General features: G+C 40.0%; 1 protein-coding gene across 2 annotated transcripts; it reads left to right on the top strand.

Annotated features, from left to right (window-relative positions):
- The first annotated feature begins 10547 nt into the window (after positions 1–10547).
- Positions 10548–17001, top strand: G6PC2 (glucose-6-phosphatase catalytic subunit 2). Of its 2 annotated transcripts, XM_057747140.1 has the most exons (5): positions 10548–10765; positions 11335–11444; positions 13458–13569; positions 15570–15685; positions 16490–17001. In XM_057747140.1, the coding sequence occupies exons 1-5, from the start codon at positions 10548–10550 to the stop codon at positions 16999–17001; spliced, it is 1068 nt and encodes a 355-aa protein (XP_057603123.1). The 2 variants fall into 2 exon arrangements, with proteins under 2 accessions (XP_057603123.1, XP_057603124.1); XM_057747141.1 differs by lacking the exon at positions 15570–15685 and having other exon boundaries at positions 16490–16514.
- The last annotated feature ends 3810 nt before the right edge of the window (positions 17002–20811 follow it).

The raw sequence follows: 20811 nt of genomic DNA on the forward strand, positions 1-20811 counted from the left end.
AGAAATAAACAAAAAATAATACATAAAAAAAAACCTTTTAATTAATATGTTGAGTTTTAGAGGATATTGTTGGAGATTTTAACCAGTACTAATGTCCTGTAGTCAACTTACATTTTCAGTGAATTACACAGTGGGTAACTGCTTCAACTCTGTAGGAAGATTGCCTGGGTTTGAAATCCAGGCTCCATCATTTGCTAAGTGTGATGGTGGGCAAGTTACCTGGTCTCTTGAACCTCAGTTTCCTTATCTGTAAAGTGGGATAATAATAATAATAGTAATAGTAATATCTTCTTCATATACCCAATGTGAAGACTGAAAGAGAAAGTAAATGCAAATCCCTCGGACTATGTCCTTATAATGTACTTACTCAAAATGGTTTCTTGTGTTATGATTTATACCCTACCTACTTCCTATGCAATAGGTTCATATTAAAACACCTATAAGTAAAACTTTAAATAGAACAAAATCTAAGTTAGCAAAGAAATAGAGAAATTGTTGCATTTCAATACTAACTTTAGCTAAGGCAATGCATATCGCTCCCCAAACAAGAGAATCACACTCGTACAATTCTGATTTTAGGGACACGTGCATTCTGCTCTGTCTGTATAAATACAGAATGCACCCCTTCCACCCCAATCCAAGTTGAATTAATCCGTTAGATGTGATTATTTAGCATTATCCATTTAATAATTTGCCAATGTCTCACAAATACAATTTTAGTTTCAGCATAATGGATACTAAATTTTCAACAATAATCAGAAAACAGTGTCAGCAATTTCTTTAGGGCTTTACAAGTTGAAGATAATAAATTATTTCTTCAAATTGGAATAATGCTTGCCATCTCTAACGTATTTTGATGATTGAATCTGGATGCACATGACTGATCCTTGAGCAAAATGGAAAGAGAGCTCATTAGCAAGACTTACTGACACAGGCTGTGACTACATCTCCTAGACTAAGGTGAACATCTTAGAGATAACTCGCTTGTGCCCTCCTTAGTGGACTATTTTTGTTAGGTTGACGTCTAGTATGAGTGGGCAGAAACATCTGAAAGACCCTCACAGAAGTAAATTCCTTATTATGCATGTATACACATCCTCTTAGTTATGTTTCTCTGTCACACCCTGACTGATACAAGTGCATGTACATTTTGTTTCTCTGGTCATCCACTGATGGACATTTGCCTTGTTTCTACCTTTCGGTTATTTTGAATAATGCTGCTGTAAACATGGCTGTACAAAGAATATTCAGTGTTTATTTCTCGTAATTAAATTTTGGTCTCATTTCTGTAGGCGGAACAGTTGATGCCACTAAGCTAAAGAACCGACATGAATGTGAAGTTTTACACCTTCTACCCCTCTACTAGTCCCTCTTCTGGTCCCTAATCCCTAAATTTAGATGCTTTCCAAAGTCCTTGACCCTCTTTTCCCACCAACATATTTCCAAGGGTAATCTGATCCCATCTTGTACAGTTGTCTCTCAGATTTAGCTTGTCCTGCCCACTCTTCTGCATTTCAGTCACATATTTCTAGCTATCTTCTGGTCGTATCACAAAGATTCCTCACTGGTAATATTTCATTTTCTTGGTAAATATTCCCTTTCCTTTAACAACACTGGAGTTTTCCCAGTGATCAAAGTGCAGAACCTTGGAATCTTCCGTGACTTCTTTATAGCTAACTGGTTGCCAGCACCTGCAGATTCACCTATATTCCACCCCACCCCCCACCCCCCGTCCCTTTTTCCTATCCTCTAGATCTCTATTCAGGCCCCCACTACCTGGTCCTTACCTTCAGATGCTTGCCCTCCCAATCTACTTTGCCTACCATTTGCCACAATAATATTCTCAAAGTACACTTTTTCATATTATTTCCCTGTTCCTTCATTATCTTAAAAATATACTCCATACTCCTCAGTGGCATTCAAGTCAAATCATTGAATGACTTGGTCTCCAGTTACCATTTTACCCTTATTGTTCAGTTGTCTACTTTATATTTTGATAGAAACAAACAATGAGCCCTGCACGTCTTTAGTTTAATTTTGCTCATATAGTTTCTGGGTTTTGAAAAATTTTATTATTAAGAATTTCTAACATACATAAAAATGAATAAAATAGTATAATGAATCTCTCATGTACCCATCACAGGGCCCCAGCTACCATCAACCACCTGCTAACCCTGCTCTATCCAGATCCCATCCAGTTTCCCAGACAACACGTCATATCATCCACCAATATCTGAGTATGCCTTTCTCAAAGTTAAGGGCTCATTTTGACATAACCACATCACCATTAGAACACTACAAACATTAACATGAATTGATTAACATATGGCATTAAAATCTGTTTTAAAAACAGAATTTTGACATTTATAAGACAATTGAAAATTTTAACAATTTCAAGTTTTGAATTGTCTCATAAGTATCAAAAATGGGGATTTTTTTAAACAATTTTTAATGCAGTATATTTCAAATGGAATGTATCTCTCCATTTCATCCTGCAGTCTTGCATGTGTAAATTCTACCCATCAAGCAAGACTCAGTCACTTGCCATCTCCTCCACAAAGTCTTCCCTAGTCTCATAAGCTGAAAGTGAAGTCTGCTTTTCCTCTTGTCCGCTTACTCATGTGTTAGCCGCTAGGGGCACAGCAGTATGTTATTTACATAAATATCTTCCCTGCGAGACCACAAGCTCCTTGAGGTATGAGTCACCCCCGTCCCGAGAGTACATGGAAGAATTATGTCACCCCCGTCCCGAGAGTACATGGAAGAATTATGTCTTATGCCACTAATGTTTCTCAAAAGTGATGTTCCCCAGCCAACAGCATCACCCTCATCTAGGAATTTGCTGGAAATGCAAATTCTCAGACTGATCTCCATTCCTACTGAACTGAAAACGCTGGATGTGGGTCCCAGTACTTAGTGCTTTAGCAAGCCATCCAGGTAATTCTAATGCACACATAGTAGGGATTTTTTAGGCCATCTCTAAAATATGAACCCAGCTATGAAGTATCTTAACTCTGCTGTGAAGAAAATAAATAGTGCTGCCGATCGGCAACTCCATTGGGTCCTTTGGTGATCCAAGAAAAAGTTCATAGATGTATAGGTCATGATCCTCTCTAGAGAAGAATGAATAATGAGACTCATGGAGAGGGTATCTGGAACAGCTGTAGCTGGGTCACTTATAATAGTGTCATTATGGGATGCCAATATTCCTGGGATGCTAGCCAGAGTGGAGGTAATTATTTTCTGAAAGTCACTAGGGTATAAACTTGGCCTGAAATAAATCCATTTTACATTGCAAGGTGACACGGGAGAGATCTCAAATGCAATTTATTTTAGAGAAGGGAGATAAGCTTGTGGTAAAAACATAATGACCATGCACAGAGATATTAAAGGTCGATGCCTCCAAAATAAATTTTTGTTTATTGCTGCTGCACCAGTGACACAAGCTTAAGTCAAATATCTCTGAATGATGTTGAATTGTAATGAGTGCTATAACTCATAGATGAATGGTTCATGTTATAAGAATACATATTGTGGTTATGTAATACTTGGCGTGGCAAAGCATATTGAAGAAATCCTAGCCTCTGCCCTACAGGTTGCAATCTAAGTAAAACAGGCAGGATTTTCTGCAAATCAAAACCTTGGGAAAATCTAAATGCATCAAAATAAGAAAGTTCTGGGAAGAACTGGAATCATTCAACTACTGGGATTAACTAAAAATAGGGCAACAGTACAGGGTTTTGAGTCTGGCTATAGAGTTAAAAGATTTTTTTTAATTGAAGTATAGTTAATTTACAATGTTGTGTTAGTTTCAAGAGTACAGCAAAGTGATATATTCTTTTTCAGATTCTTTTCCATCATAGGTTATTACAAGCTATTGAATAGAGCTCCCTGTGCTATACAATAGGTCCTTGTTGTTGACTTATTTTATGTATAGTTGTGTGTACATGTTAATCCCAAGCTCCTAATTTATCTCTGCCCCAAGCAAAAGATTTTTTTTAACTTAGTCATTAAGAGGAAAAAGGTCATCAAGACAAAAAAATTGTGTTGAGGAGACTGCAGATAACTCTGAAGAGACTGAGGGTACCCTGGGCAGTGAGTGGATGGGATTCCCGTGAACCTTATGCTCTACTTCACGTCTCTTGAGTCAGGGATGCCACTGAGAATCTTGTGAAAGCTATAGCCTTCTTCGAAGATATGTGCACATGCACTAATATTCTGCATACTATTTCAAGAAGTTCAACAACCTGTAAATAAATCACATTCAGGTTATGGACTCCTAGCCTAGTGATCAGATTTGGCTAATATTAGACCCCAAACCACACACTCTTAAAGATTTCTTCTGTTCAGACTTGCTGTTATTGGCACAGCAGAGTTCTAGTCATCGTGCAAAACGTGACCAGAACATGTGAAATGCGGAGTTCTACCACAGCAGGAAGAGAAGGTATTGGCCCTAAAGGGGATGGTGGTTGGCTGTATGATTTTCTGAAGGCCCTCACTCTGTGGGGGACCCTGGGCTTGATTCCAAGATGCAACGGTGAAGAGTGCGGATTTGGCTCTGCTTCCTTCGCGTTGTCTTTGTTCTCAGGCTATAGGGGAAGACTGACGTTTGCGACCCATGGCACAGTGCAAAGGAGAAGCAACAGAAGAATTGTGTGGAAGACTGAAATTTTATCATTTTGCCCTACTTCTACTCTACTCTGATCAAGAATCTCACAATTGGAAGTCAACTCCATTGATACGAATTATTTGGCAAAATACGAATAACTAATGTTAATCATAGCTAAGATTCTTGGAGTGTTTACCATGGTCCTTAGTTAAAAAAAGAAAGGAAAGGAGATTCTAAAAGGATGGATGCCAGAACCCACTGAGCCTACATCCGTGGGGAAGAGTGGGATAGTACAGACCCCAAATAAGGTAACTGAGAGAAAATGCCTTAGGATAAAAGTGAGAAAGTACTATAAAGAAGGGTCAACTACACACAGGATGAACAGGAAGAGTATGACACCTTGTATCAAGGGAGAGATGAATTGAGATGGAGCTTGTAAAATTTGTGTGCAAAGCAACCATGTAGGAAACTTACCAAAATGTGCATATCTGGACCATGTTCCGAAAGATTCTGATGCTGTGATGTGGAGTGGGCCTGGTAATCTGCCTGCAGGTGGTCCACAGGTGACATTTTTAGAAAAACAACCTCAAAAGGAGGAAGAAGAAACTACTTTTGGATCTTGATCTACACAGCTTAGAAATGGCTTTACTCCATCGTTTAATGAATTGATTTGGGAGAAACCTTGAACTCTACCAGCCTTGACTTTGAAATGACCCAGCTTATCAGGCAGGCTCTGTTATTGGTGGGAAAATATCCACTCGAAGATTATTAGTACCAAAAGGAACCAACCTCCTGCGTCTCCCTCCTGCTGTGACCCACATAGGCGAAGTTCTGGGGAGTATCTCCACCCCGAGCAACTGGTGGCAGATGGCAAACTGAGGAGGACTGAGGAAATGCTTAAAAAGAGATCTCCTGCAGGAACAAAATCATAAACGTATATAAGTGCTGTAGAGCTGGAAGCGAATAGTTTACAGGTGTGATGGGTCAAGTAAGCATTGTTTTCCTTTTCATCATTTGTTCCACGTTAAAATTTTTGTAGAAATTGCTTTTAAAATTTGATTAATTTTATGATTATGTCAACTATTTACATGGCTTCAAATTCAAATCTAGAAAATAAGTGTATTTAATGAAGTCTAGTTTTCCCCATTCCCTGCGCTCTCCTCCCTCCTTTCCTTTGTAGATAACCTTAAAACATTTAAATTGTTTATTCTTCTATTATCTTTAAACACAAGCAGATGCATACAAATATTACTCTTTTCTTAGGTAAACACGATACGTAATTTTCTCTACCTTAAAAACGCTTTCTTAATCTGGCCACTTTATAACATAGTCTCTGCGGAAAAATGCATTCAAGTTTAGATTAACCGCCTCTGTAAGTTAGCAGTCACATCCAGTTTTGTTCAATAATCCATTCATTCAAGAAACATTTACTAAATAACTATAATGAGCTAGGGTTAGTTCCAGGTCTTGTGGGATCTAAAACTCCTCTATATTGGGTCCTCTCTTTAAGAAAAAGAATATAAAATTAGTATTATTACAACTCGCAGCAGCACCCAGCAATAACCTGCCATGGCAGGGGCCCGTGCAAGATTCTCCAGCATCACGGGGAATCAGCCCCAGCATGGGCTCGTGCTGGAGACTATACTGGTGGCCCATACACACAGCAAACGTGATCCCTTATTTTAAGAAGCTTGTACTGTGGTGCAGGAGAGCGCGATTAAACACATAGGACAAATATACAGTTACCAATTGTCATTAAATTCCTGGTATGGATTGAACTGCATCCTCCCAAATCCATACGTTGAAGTCCTAACCCACAGTACTACGGAATGTGACTCTTTGGAGTTAGGGTCTTTGAAAAGGTAGTTAAGTTAAAATGAAGTCATTGGGGGTGGGCCTTCATGCAGTATAACTGGAGTCCTTATAAAAAGAGATTAGGACACATCTGTACAGAGGAAGACTGTGTGAGGACGCAAGGAGAAGATGCCACCTGCAAGCCAAGCACAGAGGCCTCTGAAGAATTCAGCCCTGCCGATACCTTGATCACGGACTTGTAGACTCCGATTTCTGTTACCCAAACCGCCCAGTCTGGTACTGCATATATTAGCCCTGGCAGAGTAATACAGTCCCTAAAGGAAAAGAGTGTCGGAGAGAAAGCACCGTTACAGGAACAGCGAGGAAGCTGATCAGAGAAGGCAACTCTGAGAAAGTACATACAAGCTAAGACATGAAGAGATGAAAAATAATAGACGGGGGGAAGACACAGATTTTACAGATCCTGTTACAAGGCAGAAGAAATCAAGGTGCTTTGCCTTGGTTAATCGATCCACGGTCTACAGGACCAGAGAGTCCTCAGGAGACGGTCTTTCTAAACTATCCACCTAAGACAAAAAGCTAATGTGCAGCCTCCTTCCTCACAGGCCACCGTCCGAAGGACTGAATGAGCAAGAAGTTGAATTTTTAATTATAAGACAAAATGTATTTGATACCATTCACACCTTGATTTAAGGATGTTTCTGAAGAAAATGCATACCATGAAATATGTAGTTCAAACACTTCTTAGGAAAAGGAATAAAGCAATGTCCTTCCTCATGCTTTATTAAAGAGATTATGAAAATTATAGAACCTGAATATGCAAAAAAAAAAAAAAAAAAGCCAGGAGCACAGACTCTGATTGGTCAAGGCTAATGCATCACAGAGTAATGGTATACCTGCATAAATTAATTCATCCTTGGCAAGCAAGTGTGTCCTCATTTTAACTCAATGAATAATAAGAATTATAGAATCACAGAATAGCCATGAGAGTCCCTTATTTCTTGGTGGGGACTACTTCTGACATATACTTACTCAATTTGTCTTATGAAAGATTGAGTATACAAATGGACAGTGGCCGGACCAAATATGAGGATAGAACTCTGATCCACAACCTCTGATGCAAAGTACCCAGAATGGTCAGCACTTGGTCGATGACCGACAGCTTCCCTATTTTTTGCTCCTTCCTCCAACTCAGGTCCAACCAGAGAGGTCCAAATATGTTCCCCAAACCAGTCACCTAAGATGCTCTGTTTCTAGTTAACGCCTCTCCAGCGGGCCCCTGCCACCGACCTTGTAACAGAGCACACCTGAGGCCTCCCTTCTTTTCACTAGAAAGCATTTCCACTCCCCTGCCCATTGTTGAGTTGTTGTCAGATGCATGAGTTGGTGGCTGACGCTTGTTCTAGCAAGCAGAATAAACAACCTCTGTTTGCTCTCATTTGGGTGGCTTTAATTTATTTCCATACATGACTATTCCCAGAGAACAAATGTTGCTGGGTCCCAGGGCCATCAGTAGAGGATGAGAATCAGAGCCACCTGCAAGCTCTGAGGTACCCACCTTCGTGCCACATGATATTTCTTCCAGGGAAGATGTCAGCGACTGGGAAGTTAACAGTAGCCACTGAATCCCCACAACCCTTCTGTCCCTGATGTCAAATGATGGGATAGGCCACCCAGCAATCCAAAGTGGTGACTGTTTCTGTGAAGTTCTCTCAGTGATCAGGCAGCTGGCCAGATGTGCTTCGGTGTGACCCAATCGTGATACAGGTAAGCTGGAAGTCTGGGTTGTTGAAAACGTTTGAAACAAGCTGGTTACAGCATCGGCTTTTATTCATTTTGCAGCTGTTTAAAAATCTCACCAGTGTTTGCCTTGAGCAACCCACACAAGGCTTAAATGAAGAAGAAACATAGCTCTGGAAACAATATCACGTCTCCAAACAGGGCTCTGCACTGAAGGAACGACCTGAGGCAGGTTACTTGTTCATTTCCTCACCCCTAAAATGACCTCTGTGAAGTTAAAATTGGATAATAAGACGGGGTATTTTTAAAGTAAATAATTGGCAGAGCGTAAATGCAAGCACACAGCTGAGTTTTCAGCACAATTAGTTTTATCCCAGCACATGCATCACTGGGCTCAGATGAGCATGTTAGTGGGAGAACAGGGCTGAGTGAAATGCATGGCCTGCCTGAGGAGAGAGCAAAACCTGCAGAGAGCCAGTGCTGGCGGACTACTGCCTGCTTCTCCTCCCACCACAACAAGAATGGTAAAGGAGACTGGGAAGCCTCTCACTGTGGATAGAGATTAGTATTCATTTCCTGGAGGCCATTTGCAGTCACTTTCTGAAAAATGACCTGGTGCCGTTTGCAATCCCACTTAGTGACTGCCAGACCCAAGTTCTCATCCATAGAAACCAGGCTGTATTTTAAACTCCTTCCAGGTGAGCAGCACAGAAAACTCTGTGGACAAAGGTGCCATCACTACTCCCTGTTTTATGAGGAGTGCATTTCGATGGCCACCATTGCTTCAGCTCTTCTGGAGATTAGTTTCCTTTCATTCTAGACATAGATGCTCTGAAGTCTTGACAACAAGATAAATCACTTTGTGCAAAAATCGCATTTAACGGGAAATCCCGTTATACCCCATAGGTGACATTAAATGTTATCAAAGCGTCTTTCAGGTTGACTTTTGGCAGGAGGGGCTTGAGGTCGATAGAACAGGTTATGTATGAATTGCTTTATCACAATGACTCTCAATCCTGAATGCACGTTGCAATCACTTGGAAAGTATTTTTTAAAATGCCAGTGCCTCGGTCCCATCACCAGAAATTTAATCTGTCTGGACCAAGGCATGATATTTTTTTTAAAAGCACGCCAAAAGATTTTAATGGTCAATCAAAACAGTTCCTCCAGGAGAAGCAACAGTGCCTGGGGAGATGCCTGTGGACACTGGATCGCCACAACAAGGCGCCATTCATGACGGGGCAGGACTCCAGGCGACGCTCAGAGTGGTACTTACAGCCTGTGAAGAAGACGCCTAAGTGGCTGTGATTAGCAAAGACAACCATCTGAGTGGTAAAAAAAAAATATGTAAGCTTACCTACCTCCAACCTCTGCCACCTGCTGGGGCTTAATTGCTTTCACAGGAATCCGCGTAGACAAAACCTTGCTCTCTGAAATGCAGCATCTCATTTCTGACTTGGATCCATAGTTCCTGTTGAGCTGTCCTTCTGCTTATTCCCAATCTACATGTTTGTTCTGGTGCTTCCCACGTACTGGTCCTGCACACTCTGTTTTCAGCAAACCATTTTCCTGGTTGGTCAATAGCCCTTTGAAATCTGTCACATGAGCAACTCTCCCTGCTCTCAATTGTATTCTCTAGTCAATAAAAATATGCCTCGTTCCTGACAGTCCTACTAGCTGGTAGATCTATCACCCCAGTGATCTCCGTCTCTGCTTTCTGGCCTCATGGTCAAAAAGCAACACATGTCCTTCCAGATTTCACATATCCCATGTATTTCCTTCTCTGTTCCATATCTATCATATTTTCTCTTTGCTAATAAAGAAATATCAAAATATTTTTATTTAAAAGTCTGCAATCAGAAAACAGTCTGTCATATCATATAAATTTTTCATGCCCAGATATTTACTCATCCGTTTTCCTGAAAGCCACAATAAAATAGTCAAAGAGCCACAGTCTATTTTAAATTCAAATGCATGGCTTTAAGGGCTATTTGACATGCAGTAATTATTTGCATAGTCTTCTGGCCAAGCATAGAAATTGCTAATGTCTCTGCCCTTGGAGGAAATGAACTGTGCAAAAAATTTCAAGCAAACATCATCCAACTGTTCACACAAAAGGGAGATTGCATAAGAAATGCATTGTGTCTCCACCCAAATTTCTCCTCTACTTGATCAGCATGTACTTCATCTCTTTGGCAGCAATTAAAATCATAACCAGATGAGCTTTTCAGCAGAGGAGGGCAGACATGCCCTCTCCACAGATGGTCAGCATCACATGTCGCAGTAATGACTGGACACGCCATGAGGGTACTGCATAAAACCGGAGGGACTCAGAGCACTTCAGCTGCACTTGCTCTATGTTTAGAATTGCCTCTCTTTCAAGATGGATTTCCTTCATAGGAATGGTGTGCTCGTTATTCAGCATTTGCAGAAGGACTACCGAGCTTACTACAATTTTCTAAATTTTATGTCCAATGTTGGAGATCCCCGGAATATCTTTTCTATTTATTTTCCGCTTTGGTTTCAACTTAATCAGACAGTTGGAACCAAGATGATATGGGTAGCAGTCATTGGGGAGTGGTTCAATCTTATTTTTAAATGGTAAGCCTTGTGTTTTGTTTCATTTTTCCTAAAGCTTATTCTTAAATTTGGAGCTTTGGCTTAATGATCACATTTCATATGTGTATAGTTTTGCTTGGCAAATCTTTCGAACATACCAGTTAACTTGAAACACCTGTTCCTAAATAGAACTTACAAGAAAGCATAGAAATGTATACTTTATCTGACTTAGAAGTAAATTCCAAAAGCCTGTAACATATATGATATGATTAACCAAGAAGTGAGTTATACGAGCATAATGAACAGATTGATAATTCCAGGGACCACTTTGATATTTCCAGTCTAAGTATCCAAAGCACCCAAGGACATCCCCTGCAAGGAAAAAGAGTTCCTGCTTTTATTGGAAACAGGATGCCCAGACCCCAAATGACTGTCCTCCTCTGCAATGAGAGACAACCTAGAACACAAGTTCTTTCAAAGTCTCTTAATCATGAGCTTTCCCCATCAATGCTCTGCTTGGGTCACTTTTATAGGAAAGAATAGCTAGTCTCCAATTAAGTAATAGTTGTATATTTAAATATATATGCATATTTATATTTCTTTAAATACAGGATATTATTTGGTCATCGGCCTTACTGGTGGGTCCAAGAAACTCGGATTTACCCAAATCACTCAAGTCCATGCCTTGAACAGTTCCCCACTACATGTGAAACAGGTCCAGGTAAGCAATCGGGTTACTAAAGGTGTTCCAGTAGAGAGCCATCGTGCCTGGTTATCATCTAATAACTGTACAATATCATACAGGGTATTAAAGAAACTGTCATGGGTGAGGATGCTAAACGTTCATAAACAAAAATTGCTAATGAAAAGGACAAAAGTTTTATGAATAAGAAAATTTCATTTTTTATTTGTAAAAGGGTAAGTTAAAAGAATATTCCCCAAATGATTTTAGAGTTGGCGTTTTTTAGAAGAATGTCCTGGTTTGATACTGAAACAAACAAAAAACAATTAGCTAGAACGAATTCCCCCCAAAACTATATGAAAATCCTAGAAACGTTGATTTATCTGCTGCTGTGCAACTTTCAAAGTTATTATAGAGCATCTGAGAATCACATGACTGAGGAGACAATAGACACAGTTTCTGTAAGAAAGGTAAGGACTTCTTGGTATTACTATTGCCTATAGGGATTCTCTCCAATCTTAGAAGTCTTTCAAATTTCTTTTTTCTCTTGTATATACAGCATATAAGCAGACTTCTTGGTCCACTTTCTTTTTTATTATAAGTAAGATTCTGTATGAGTCCAAAATCTTTACTATGGGAATTGAGTTTAAGATTATAAAAAAAGGTTTTATCTGGACTTTGATGAACTTGAATAACCTAGGGAAATTCTTTTGAAATATTATTTTGCGGCTCAATTTTCATTATTTACTCTCTTTCTGTATATATATATAGTAAACTACATGTTTTAATTTGTAAGACTGTGTTATATTATACCTCACCATGATTTGTTACATAGCCTAAAATTCTTGGCATTTGACATCCTGAGACTAACCCTGAATATAGTGAATGTGTAAGTTCCTAATAAGTTTTCTGAATATATTTTTTGCTCTCTTAAAAGTAGACATCCATCTGTTATAGCACTTATCAAACTATACTATAATTAATTCTTTAATATTTGACTCCTCCAATAGACTGTGCATTCCATCATGTCAGGGATGGTGTGTACTTTATCTTCGTGAAAGCAGTGTGGGATGGATGGATGGATGGACGGATGGATAGATAGATAAATGGATAGCCTTTGAGACAATTGAAATGCTACTTTGGTTTACCCCAGAACTTCCCAGCATGTGTTCTGTCTTACAGACATTTTCTGAAAAAGAAAAGAAATATTACATTTTACATTCACTCCTTGAAGATTTATAACTCATGAAACATATAAAAGGCTCTGAAAATTCCTGTTTAAGAAATAGACTTGAAAGAAACAGATCTGTAAGAAATAGATTTGTCTTTATTTAACTTAGTGTTTTTCAAAAAGAGACTGGTGTTTAACCTGAATGAATTTCCACTTGGTAAAAACTCAGGCAGAGCATCAAAGTAAAGTGATTTTTTTAAAAAGATCAAGTAACATGGGAAAGACATTCTGGGAATAGAAAGGCTACCTGTCTGCTGATTTCTTCGGCCAGGATTGATGCCCCTTTATAGCTTCTCTCATCCGTTTGACGACAAAGACTCCTCCTGCAGCCGTCAGCCGCAAGATAGGCATGGGGGCAGCTGCTGGTACACAGCCATCAGTTGGTAAATCAGACACAGCAATGATAGCCTTTAGATGTTTTGCTTTTCAGCCTAAGGATAACAAGCTGATTCAAGATCCAATCCAAGTAGTTCAGTTTCCTCATCAATTAAAAACAATTAGATATGAAGAATGACTAAGGATGTGGCAGATTTTGTGATGCAAGGGCCTGAGTTCTTAGTTAGCCTTGAACATTTTGATTTCTGGACTTTGATGAACTTGAATAACCTGGGGAAATTTTTTTGAAACAGTATTTTGAGGCTCAATTTGACTCAATTTTCTTTGTTTCTACCTATTTCTAAACATTACACGTAGCCTGTACCCTGTGCCTTTTTTTTTGAGTTATTCGTAATTTTCATGGCTAATGTGCATTCTTTTGTCCATTTCTGATAGTGATACTCTGTTAACCACCTTTCAAATGGAGTGCCACTTTCTTGTTGCAGGAAGTCCATCTGGCCATGCAATGGGCTCATCATGTGTCTGGTATGTCATGGTGACAGCTGCCCTCGGCCACACCATCCATCGGATGGATAAGTCACTCACCACTCTGCACAGGTCAGCTTGGCTCCAGTCTCTGTAGCCCTAGAACATGACAGTTTTAAAGACAGAAAGTCTTTTTAAAAATTCAGTTTAGTGTATTTTTAGCCGTTGAAATGTGCTTATTCAATTCTATCATAGCCAAAATAGCAAAATGAATAGAAAATTAATATTTTGCTTTAAGATAATACCCTCATTAGTTCACAGCGATTACCACATTATAGGGTTGGAAATGTTTAATTGATTAATGACTTTCTAAATGTGCCTTTGGGTTTCCACAGTACAATAATCGCTTTGGTAGCTCATAAATAAGTCATCTAAAATTATATAAGGAAATATTTATGCATGCACATTCCTTCGCTTTAAGATTAACTAGAAATTTTGAGAAGCATCATTGCCCTTGAATGCATCAGTTACTTTCATATAATTATGCTTTCTTCTTTGAATACCCAATGATTTTAACACCAATAAAATATATTCTAACTTTAAAGACTATGCAAGCTTTTTAACTAAAAACATTCTAGAGGCAAACTTAAATTTGAATGTTAGTAGATTGAATGTTAGTAGACTTATAACATTCAAAAAGGCCTAGACCTTTAAGATTATTCAAAATTTTTGTAGAATTAGACTTTTTCCTTCTTGTCTTTCCTGATATACTTTAGCTACCATTACAACAATTCTGAGTACCGCATTAATCATAAATTATTAGGCTACCCGAGGCAAGATTTGTCAGTTAATTGCATAAAAAATACTATAACATACACCATTATATAAAAGTTCTTTATAATAAAAAATTTCCAAGATCCATCTCATATTCCACTTTTTAGAGTAATATTGGGTAATATGCAAAACAACTGAAGGAATTTGGGCATCATTAAAGTTTATCCTAGTGAGACTGTGACCTGTATGCCTTAAGGTGTCCATTATCCAACCCAAAACAACAACAGCAGAAAGCTGTTGTAACTTAAAGAAATTAGAATTTTCTATCCATAGGCAATTTTTCAAAGTAGGAACCTAGCTAAGCCTCACCTTTTCTCTGTAGTTCACTTTCTCCTCCAGTTCCCAAACCTGGAAAATTATCTGTTCCTTCTAAAAGACATTCCCTTGACTTTTCTTTGATTCTTATAACTGGAACATTTCCTTCATCCATCAAAGTGTATTGAGTGCCCACACCTTACCTGACTGTTACCACATCCTTATTGATTCTTCTTGCATACCGATAACCCCTGCTTACTTTCTCTTTGGAACTCTTGTTTCTCTCTACTCTTTAACTTTTCAACAACCAAAATTCGGTCCTGTTATCAGGAACAAATCATTCAGAGCCCTCAAGGATCCCTAGAACTCATTACTGCTAATTCTTTTTTTTATTAAAACGATGCACATTGCTTGGATGTAAATATTTTTGTAAGTTTTCTGCACACTGCTGCTTCTCATCCAACACGTAAACCCCGTAGGTCACTTTTCTGTCACTTATTTTCTGCGTCAGAAAACAAGGAGCCAGGACTCTTGAGAGTCTGCGCAATTAAACGCAGTGAAAACTTGCCCTTGATGGAGTGCTCGTGTGCTTTTCATCAGAGTGGCAGCTGCCCCTCCAGTGAGTTTTCTTCACACAAAGAGAGGTTGAGAGAGGAAAGAGGAGGCACATATGACAGGGAGTAAAAATACATACAATTCACTCTTGATCGTCGTGGATTAATAATTCCCCCAAACTTGAATTTCCCATACGTCATTCAAATAATTATCAGGATGCCATGTTGGCTTCCTTTTAGATTTAAAAATCTCAGGATGTAGCACTGGTTAAGCTTAATGCATTGATAAATGTAGAAACATCCGTTAAAAGTTTTCTAATCCTATGGAGTGCAAAAAAAATTTTTTTGAACAAAACCTCTAGAATCGTGATATTGTATCACAGCGAGAAGAGTCCTCTGAGAAAGATCATCCGGTGTCACCCTCCCCCCATTTTTATGAGTGACACAATCTCTTTGCTGTTTATGCTTGTATCTGTTCTTCCGTCGTAGACTGACCTGGTCATTTCTTTGGAGTCTTTTCTGGTTGATTCAAATCAGCGTCTGCATCTCCAGAGTGTTCATAGCAACACATTTCCCTCATCAAGTTATTCTTGGAGTAATTGGTGGTAAATATGATCACTTACCTTAGCTGTGTCATTGAAAGCTTTTGTGTCATTTATTTTATGTTGTCAGAGTCTCCCTGCTAATCAGTTCCCCGATCTCGGGTAATTCTATCAGCCACTGATATTCAGTGCTACCCTGGGAGCCCAAGTGCTTCCACACGGCCCTCAGATCCTCTCAAATCCTCCATGGACACAGTGGCACCTTCTCACTCAATAGAAGAAACGCATAACCTCTTAGTGAGATGGGCTTCTCTGAAGGGTGGCTGGAGCTGAGTCCAACTCCCAAACCACCACTCAGGACAGCGTGCCTGTGTCTTGGCTTGGGGACTTAATAACAGCCTTCCAACCTGCATATCGTGCCACTCTCTCTGAAACACCTGCTGTGATCATTACCTGACTGCGGATCTCATTCAGCAGCTGCTTTGGATTTCTGTTGCAGCGTTCACCCTGATGGAGTTTCCGCTGCTCAGACTCACGTACCTTTCAAAGGCTCTCTCTGTGAATTGGCTATGGCAATTAGAAATATTAATTGCAAGCGCCTAGATCAGTGCTCTGCTTGTAAAGTGGGTTGTCACTCAGTGCCCTGGACTCCTGAAAGATCCCCCTGCGCTAACGTGGATGGCGAAAAGACTGTGGGGCAAGTGTGGTTTTAGTTACTGCCTTTATAAAGGCTTTGGAAAATGGATAGAACCTAGGTTTCTACAGCCCTTTATCATTGAAAACTATGGCTATGTTTTTTTAATGCAGCGAGGCCGAGGGACTCAAAGGCACGTAGTTTTATCTTCAGTGTCTCTTTCCAATTCCCAGGCATGCTCGTGGCAGAGGCCTTTGAACACACTCCAGGCATCCAAACAGCTAGCCTGAGCACGTACCTGAAGACCAACCTCTTCCTCTTCCTGTTTGCACTTGGCTTTTACCTGCTTCTCAGACTGCTTGACATTGATCTGCTGTGGTCCGTGCCCATAGCCAAGAAGTGGTGTGCCAACCCTGACTGGATCCACATTGACACCACGCCTTTTGCTGGACTCGTGAGAAACCTCGGGGTCCTCTTTGGCTTGGGCTTTGCGATCAACTCGGAGATGTTCCTTAGGAGCTGCCAAGGGCAAAACGGCTACCGGCTGAGCTTCCGGCTGCTCTGCGCCCTGGCCTCGCTGACGACGCTGCAGCTCTACCGTTTCATCAAGATCCCGACTCACGCAGAGTATTTGTTTTATGTGCTGTCTTTCTGTAAAAGTGTGTCCATCCCACTGGTGGTGGTTGCCCTGATTCCCTACTGTATTCACATGTTAATGAAACCAGGTGAAAAGAGGGTCGATTAGCATTGTGCGGAGGGTTGATGCTGTGTGGCCCGGGCTGACCTCCTCCATCCTCCTGCAGGACCACAGGGCAGGGAGAGGCTGGAGCCTTCCATTTGGAGGTGACCAAATGGCAGCCACAGGACCCAATCCGCTCACTCACGTACACGTTTAGTTTGGCCTTTGGCGTGTTTATCTTTATGTTTTCCTATTTTAGATTAGTTGCCAACATTTAAAAAGCAGGATATTTGACACAAACATCTGAATTTCTGTGTTTTCCTGAAAAATCTGACTATATGGTAACACAGGGCCTGCATTCCCACCTGGAGACAATCCAATGTTGCTAACCCTCCCCTGTAGGAGACACACACTCCACTCGCTGTCACAGTTTTCCGCACCCTGCAGGGCCCCGGTAACAGATAACTTTATCATCTGTAAGTCAGGCGGCTTCTGGCTCCTGCGGGCATTTTAATGGCAGTCAGATCTGATCCCCTCAGTGCTCAGATAAGGAAATGGAAGTTTGTTCAGGTGAAAAAAACTGTTATCACACCACCATCAGAACAGGAATTAGAATCCAGTCTTCTGACATGTATTTCCATGACACTATGTTTTGTTTCTTCAAGAGGTGAAAATCTGTAAGAATGAATGCTTTTACATAGGTTCTATGATGCTTGCCATGTAAATCAGCTATTTTTCCAGAAATGACATTAAAATACCATATCCTGTTTGACTTACACCATGCAGGCAGGGTCTTGATGGGGCCAGCAGAAGCTCTAGTTATGGTTACACATCCACAGGAAAGGAAACAGGCCAGGTTAATGTCTGGACTTGAATCTCTGCTTAACTCCTGGTCGCTGTTTTATGGTAGTGCTTTCCAATATTTTAATAAATTCTGCTGAAGATGCTCGCTGTAGAACATAATTTACCCCCCCTCAAAAAAAAAGGTTTATCTCTTCATTATGACATTCTTATACTTTCTTTTCAGGAGCTAATTTTTCAAAACCAGCGAAATCAAGTGCCTTCCTCAAGGTCATACCCTAACCCAGGGAAAACTATGAAATATGTATGTCTATCAGCTGGGTTCTGTGTATACTGAACTGTGATGAAAAAAATCCACAGCTTTATTTTAGAAAATTATTATTGATGGAATATTAATATACTAAAAATTTTTTCAGTAAAGTTTTTTCCCCTCACTGGAGTTAGTAATTCTGGACTTTACGTTGATAATTACATCATTTCAGTCAAGTACATTCTGAGTCAGATTTTGCTACATATTGTATTGACCTGTGACCCACCACAATGCTTTATGTAACTCTTTTCAAGAATACCAGTGCATGAATTATTTCAGATGATGACATATCAAATAATCCATAAATGTGTAGGAAAACTGCTATTTGACAAAGTATTAGCTGAGGCTAACAGAACCTCTCAAGATCAAACAATTGGTCCCTATCTAAGTGTATTTATAGAGTATAAGCTGTTGCTTTTACAAAACACACTTAATAGCTTTTTATAAAAAAGCTAACTGAACTTGATTTCCATGGTTGAGTGATTCCTAAGCAAGAAGCTGAGATGAAGAAAGATGATCTTAAGAATGAAATTTGTTTCCTGCCCATGGGACACTTGGGTGAAAGAGAGGATGCTGCTGAAGGTGTGACCCTTGTTCCTTGGTTCAAGCTCCCCTCCACCCCCAGAAGGTTAATCCTTTGTTCTTTTGTGAAGCGTGTGTCTCCTGACACACACCCCTGCACCTGCACTCCTGTCTAACAGCCCTTTGTCAAAGTCTCCTTTGAAATTAGCAATGTTTGTTTGCTTTGAAGAATCATCCATCCCAATGCAACATCAGCCTGCTCTCCCCAGGGCCTGAGGAGACGGGGTGTTCATTGCAGGGGGATTCTGCTGCAGTGCTGGACTCCACCATAAGCCCCTTCTTGGTTCCCAGACAGAAGCCCTCTTCAGCCACCCCGCAGAGAGTCCTGTCTGTGGGGTGAGGTGTGATCCTCGGAGGGGGAGCTGGGTAAGGGGTGGGCTCATCTTCTGTAATTAACCCCCAATGACCCAACCCCTATCTGCCATAACGTCCTGAAGTCGCCGTGTGATGAGATTTCCCTTCTTCCTCTAGTGGAATCTCCTGGGGGGCTCCACGTGGCGGCAAATCGCCTTTGCACTTGAAATGCTTAGGCAGCAAGAGAAAGAGCTCCTCACGGCCTTGGAGAAAATGCCTGCCTTTAATAATGATGGAAAAGGCTCTTCCACTTCCAATTTATTTGCCAAAAGTAAGTGGAATCGAGCTCATTCACCTTATTGTAACTATAACCATATATTCAAAATTCCTACATATCTACATATTCAGAAGCAAATTAATTTATTATTCCTGAAACTAGCTATCAAGCAGAGTATTGAATCCCTCCCCTTTGACAACCTATTGAGTGGACATTGGCCTTAGCAGGTTAAGTTGATGCCTTCTCTGTGCCTATTTCAGTATAACAGAAGGGTGATTTTAAAAATTATTATAGGATGCCCTTGAAACTCAAAGTTATATCTCTAAGTACTTTATATTTATTCACACCCTGTAAATATATTCCAGATCAAATTGGTACATACACATACAAAAAAACTTGGTATAAGAAAAAGTCAAAAGACTTGGTTTTTAAAATGTGACTCATTTCTTAAGGACATGAAGACTATATATTCCGGCACTTCAATCGAACCTTCTACAATGATGGAAATGTTCTGTATCTGCATGGCAGCCACTAGCCACATAGAGCTATTAAGCTCTTGAAACACAGCTAACGCAACTGAGGAATTGCATTTTGAAATTTTATTTACTTTTAATTAATTTAAAGTTAAATAGTCATGTGTGTCTGTGGCTACTGAATTGGATAACACAGATCAAGTTCCACATTGCTTTTCCCTGAAAAAATAATTTTTTTTTTATATTGCCACCTGTACATCACCTGTGAGACAACATGAATTGATATTAACTGCTTTAGGTATCAGTGGTTTGTTGGCGGAACGTGGACAAGATATGTTTATTCCAGCCCGGAGATCTTTTGATTAGCCCATGGATGCTACTTTCCAGATGGAAAATAATAATAATAATAGTTACTGTCAATAAGGTACAAAACCTGCGTGATGATAAGTAAATCCCATTGTGATCTTTACACATTTAAAAGGAAATTTTAATGTGTGTGGTAACTGACACAGAACATTTCTGGGGCTCAAAGGATTAGCGTGACCATGAAAGTTAACAATAAACTCTGCTGCGTTTTCGAGGAAAAGCTCTGCAGATCTGGGAGTCTCTCTTCTGTCTTACTGGGTCCTGTGAACTTGAACTGCCTTGGTCTCCCAGGACTCTTAGCTCCGTCACCTCAAATCAGGGAGTCTGAGTGCCCCTCCCTGCACTGTGCCCCAGAAGCCCTTGAAAGGTCACAGAACTGAGTGGAGCTTCATCCAATATTCCTATGGCTGGATGACTTTTTGACCACGTTTTCCTGCTTGTCTGGGTCTATCATACCCATATGCTGGATCTCAGTACTTCTGAAGTTATTCAAAAACTGTTCAGAAAGGATCACTGGTGTCTAGTTGCGCCTGAGGATTTGGCCCTTGTTGACTGACTGTCCTAGCCTCTCTGGAAATTGCAAACAGTTTTCTGGAAAAGTGGACCTCAACGTTGCCGAGAAACTTAGGTGGTATTCCTAATTTATCCTTCCCCTTACCTTTAATGCTTTCTGATGGGGATTCCACACCGAAGGGAAAGTGGTGGTACTTGTTTATTTTTTTAAGTCTGCGTTTTGTTTTTCTTGAAGAAAAGATGTTAACAGCAAGAAAGGT

Source organism: Hippopotamus amphibius, chromosome 8, assembly GCF_030028045.1.
Source record: "Hippopotamus amphibius kiboko isolate mHipAmp2 chromosome 8, mHipAmp2.hap2, whole genome shotgun sequence".
Lineage (NCBI taxonomy): Eukaryota > Metazoa > Chordata > Mammalia > Artiodactyla > Hippopotamidae > Hippopotamus > Hippopotamus amphibius.

What these genes read in the sequence shown, in the direction of transcription:
- G6PC2 (XM_057747140.1), top strand. Translation starts at nt 10,548, where the DNA reads ATGGATTTCCTTCATAGGAATGGTGTGCTCGTTATTCAGCATTTGCAG. An exon ending in TTCAATCTTATTTTTAAATG is followed by an intron (nt 10,766 to 11,334) that starts GTAAGCCTTGTG and finishes CTTTAAATACAG; the next exon opens with GATATTATTTGGTCATCGGC. An exon ending in TATTCTTGGAGTAATTGGTG is followed by an intron (nt 15,686 to 16,489) that starts GTAAATATGATC and finishes TCCAATTCCCAG; the next exon opens with GCATGCTCGTGGCAGAGGCC.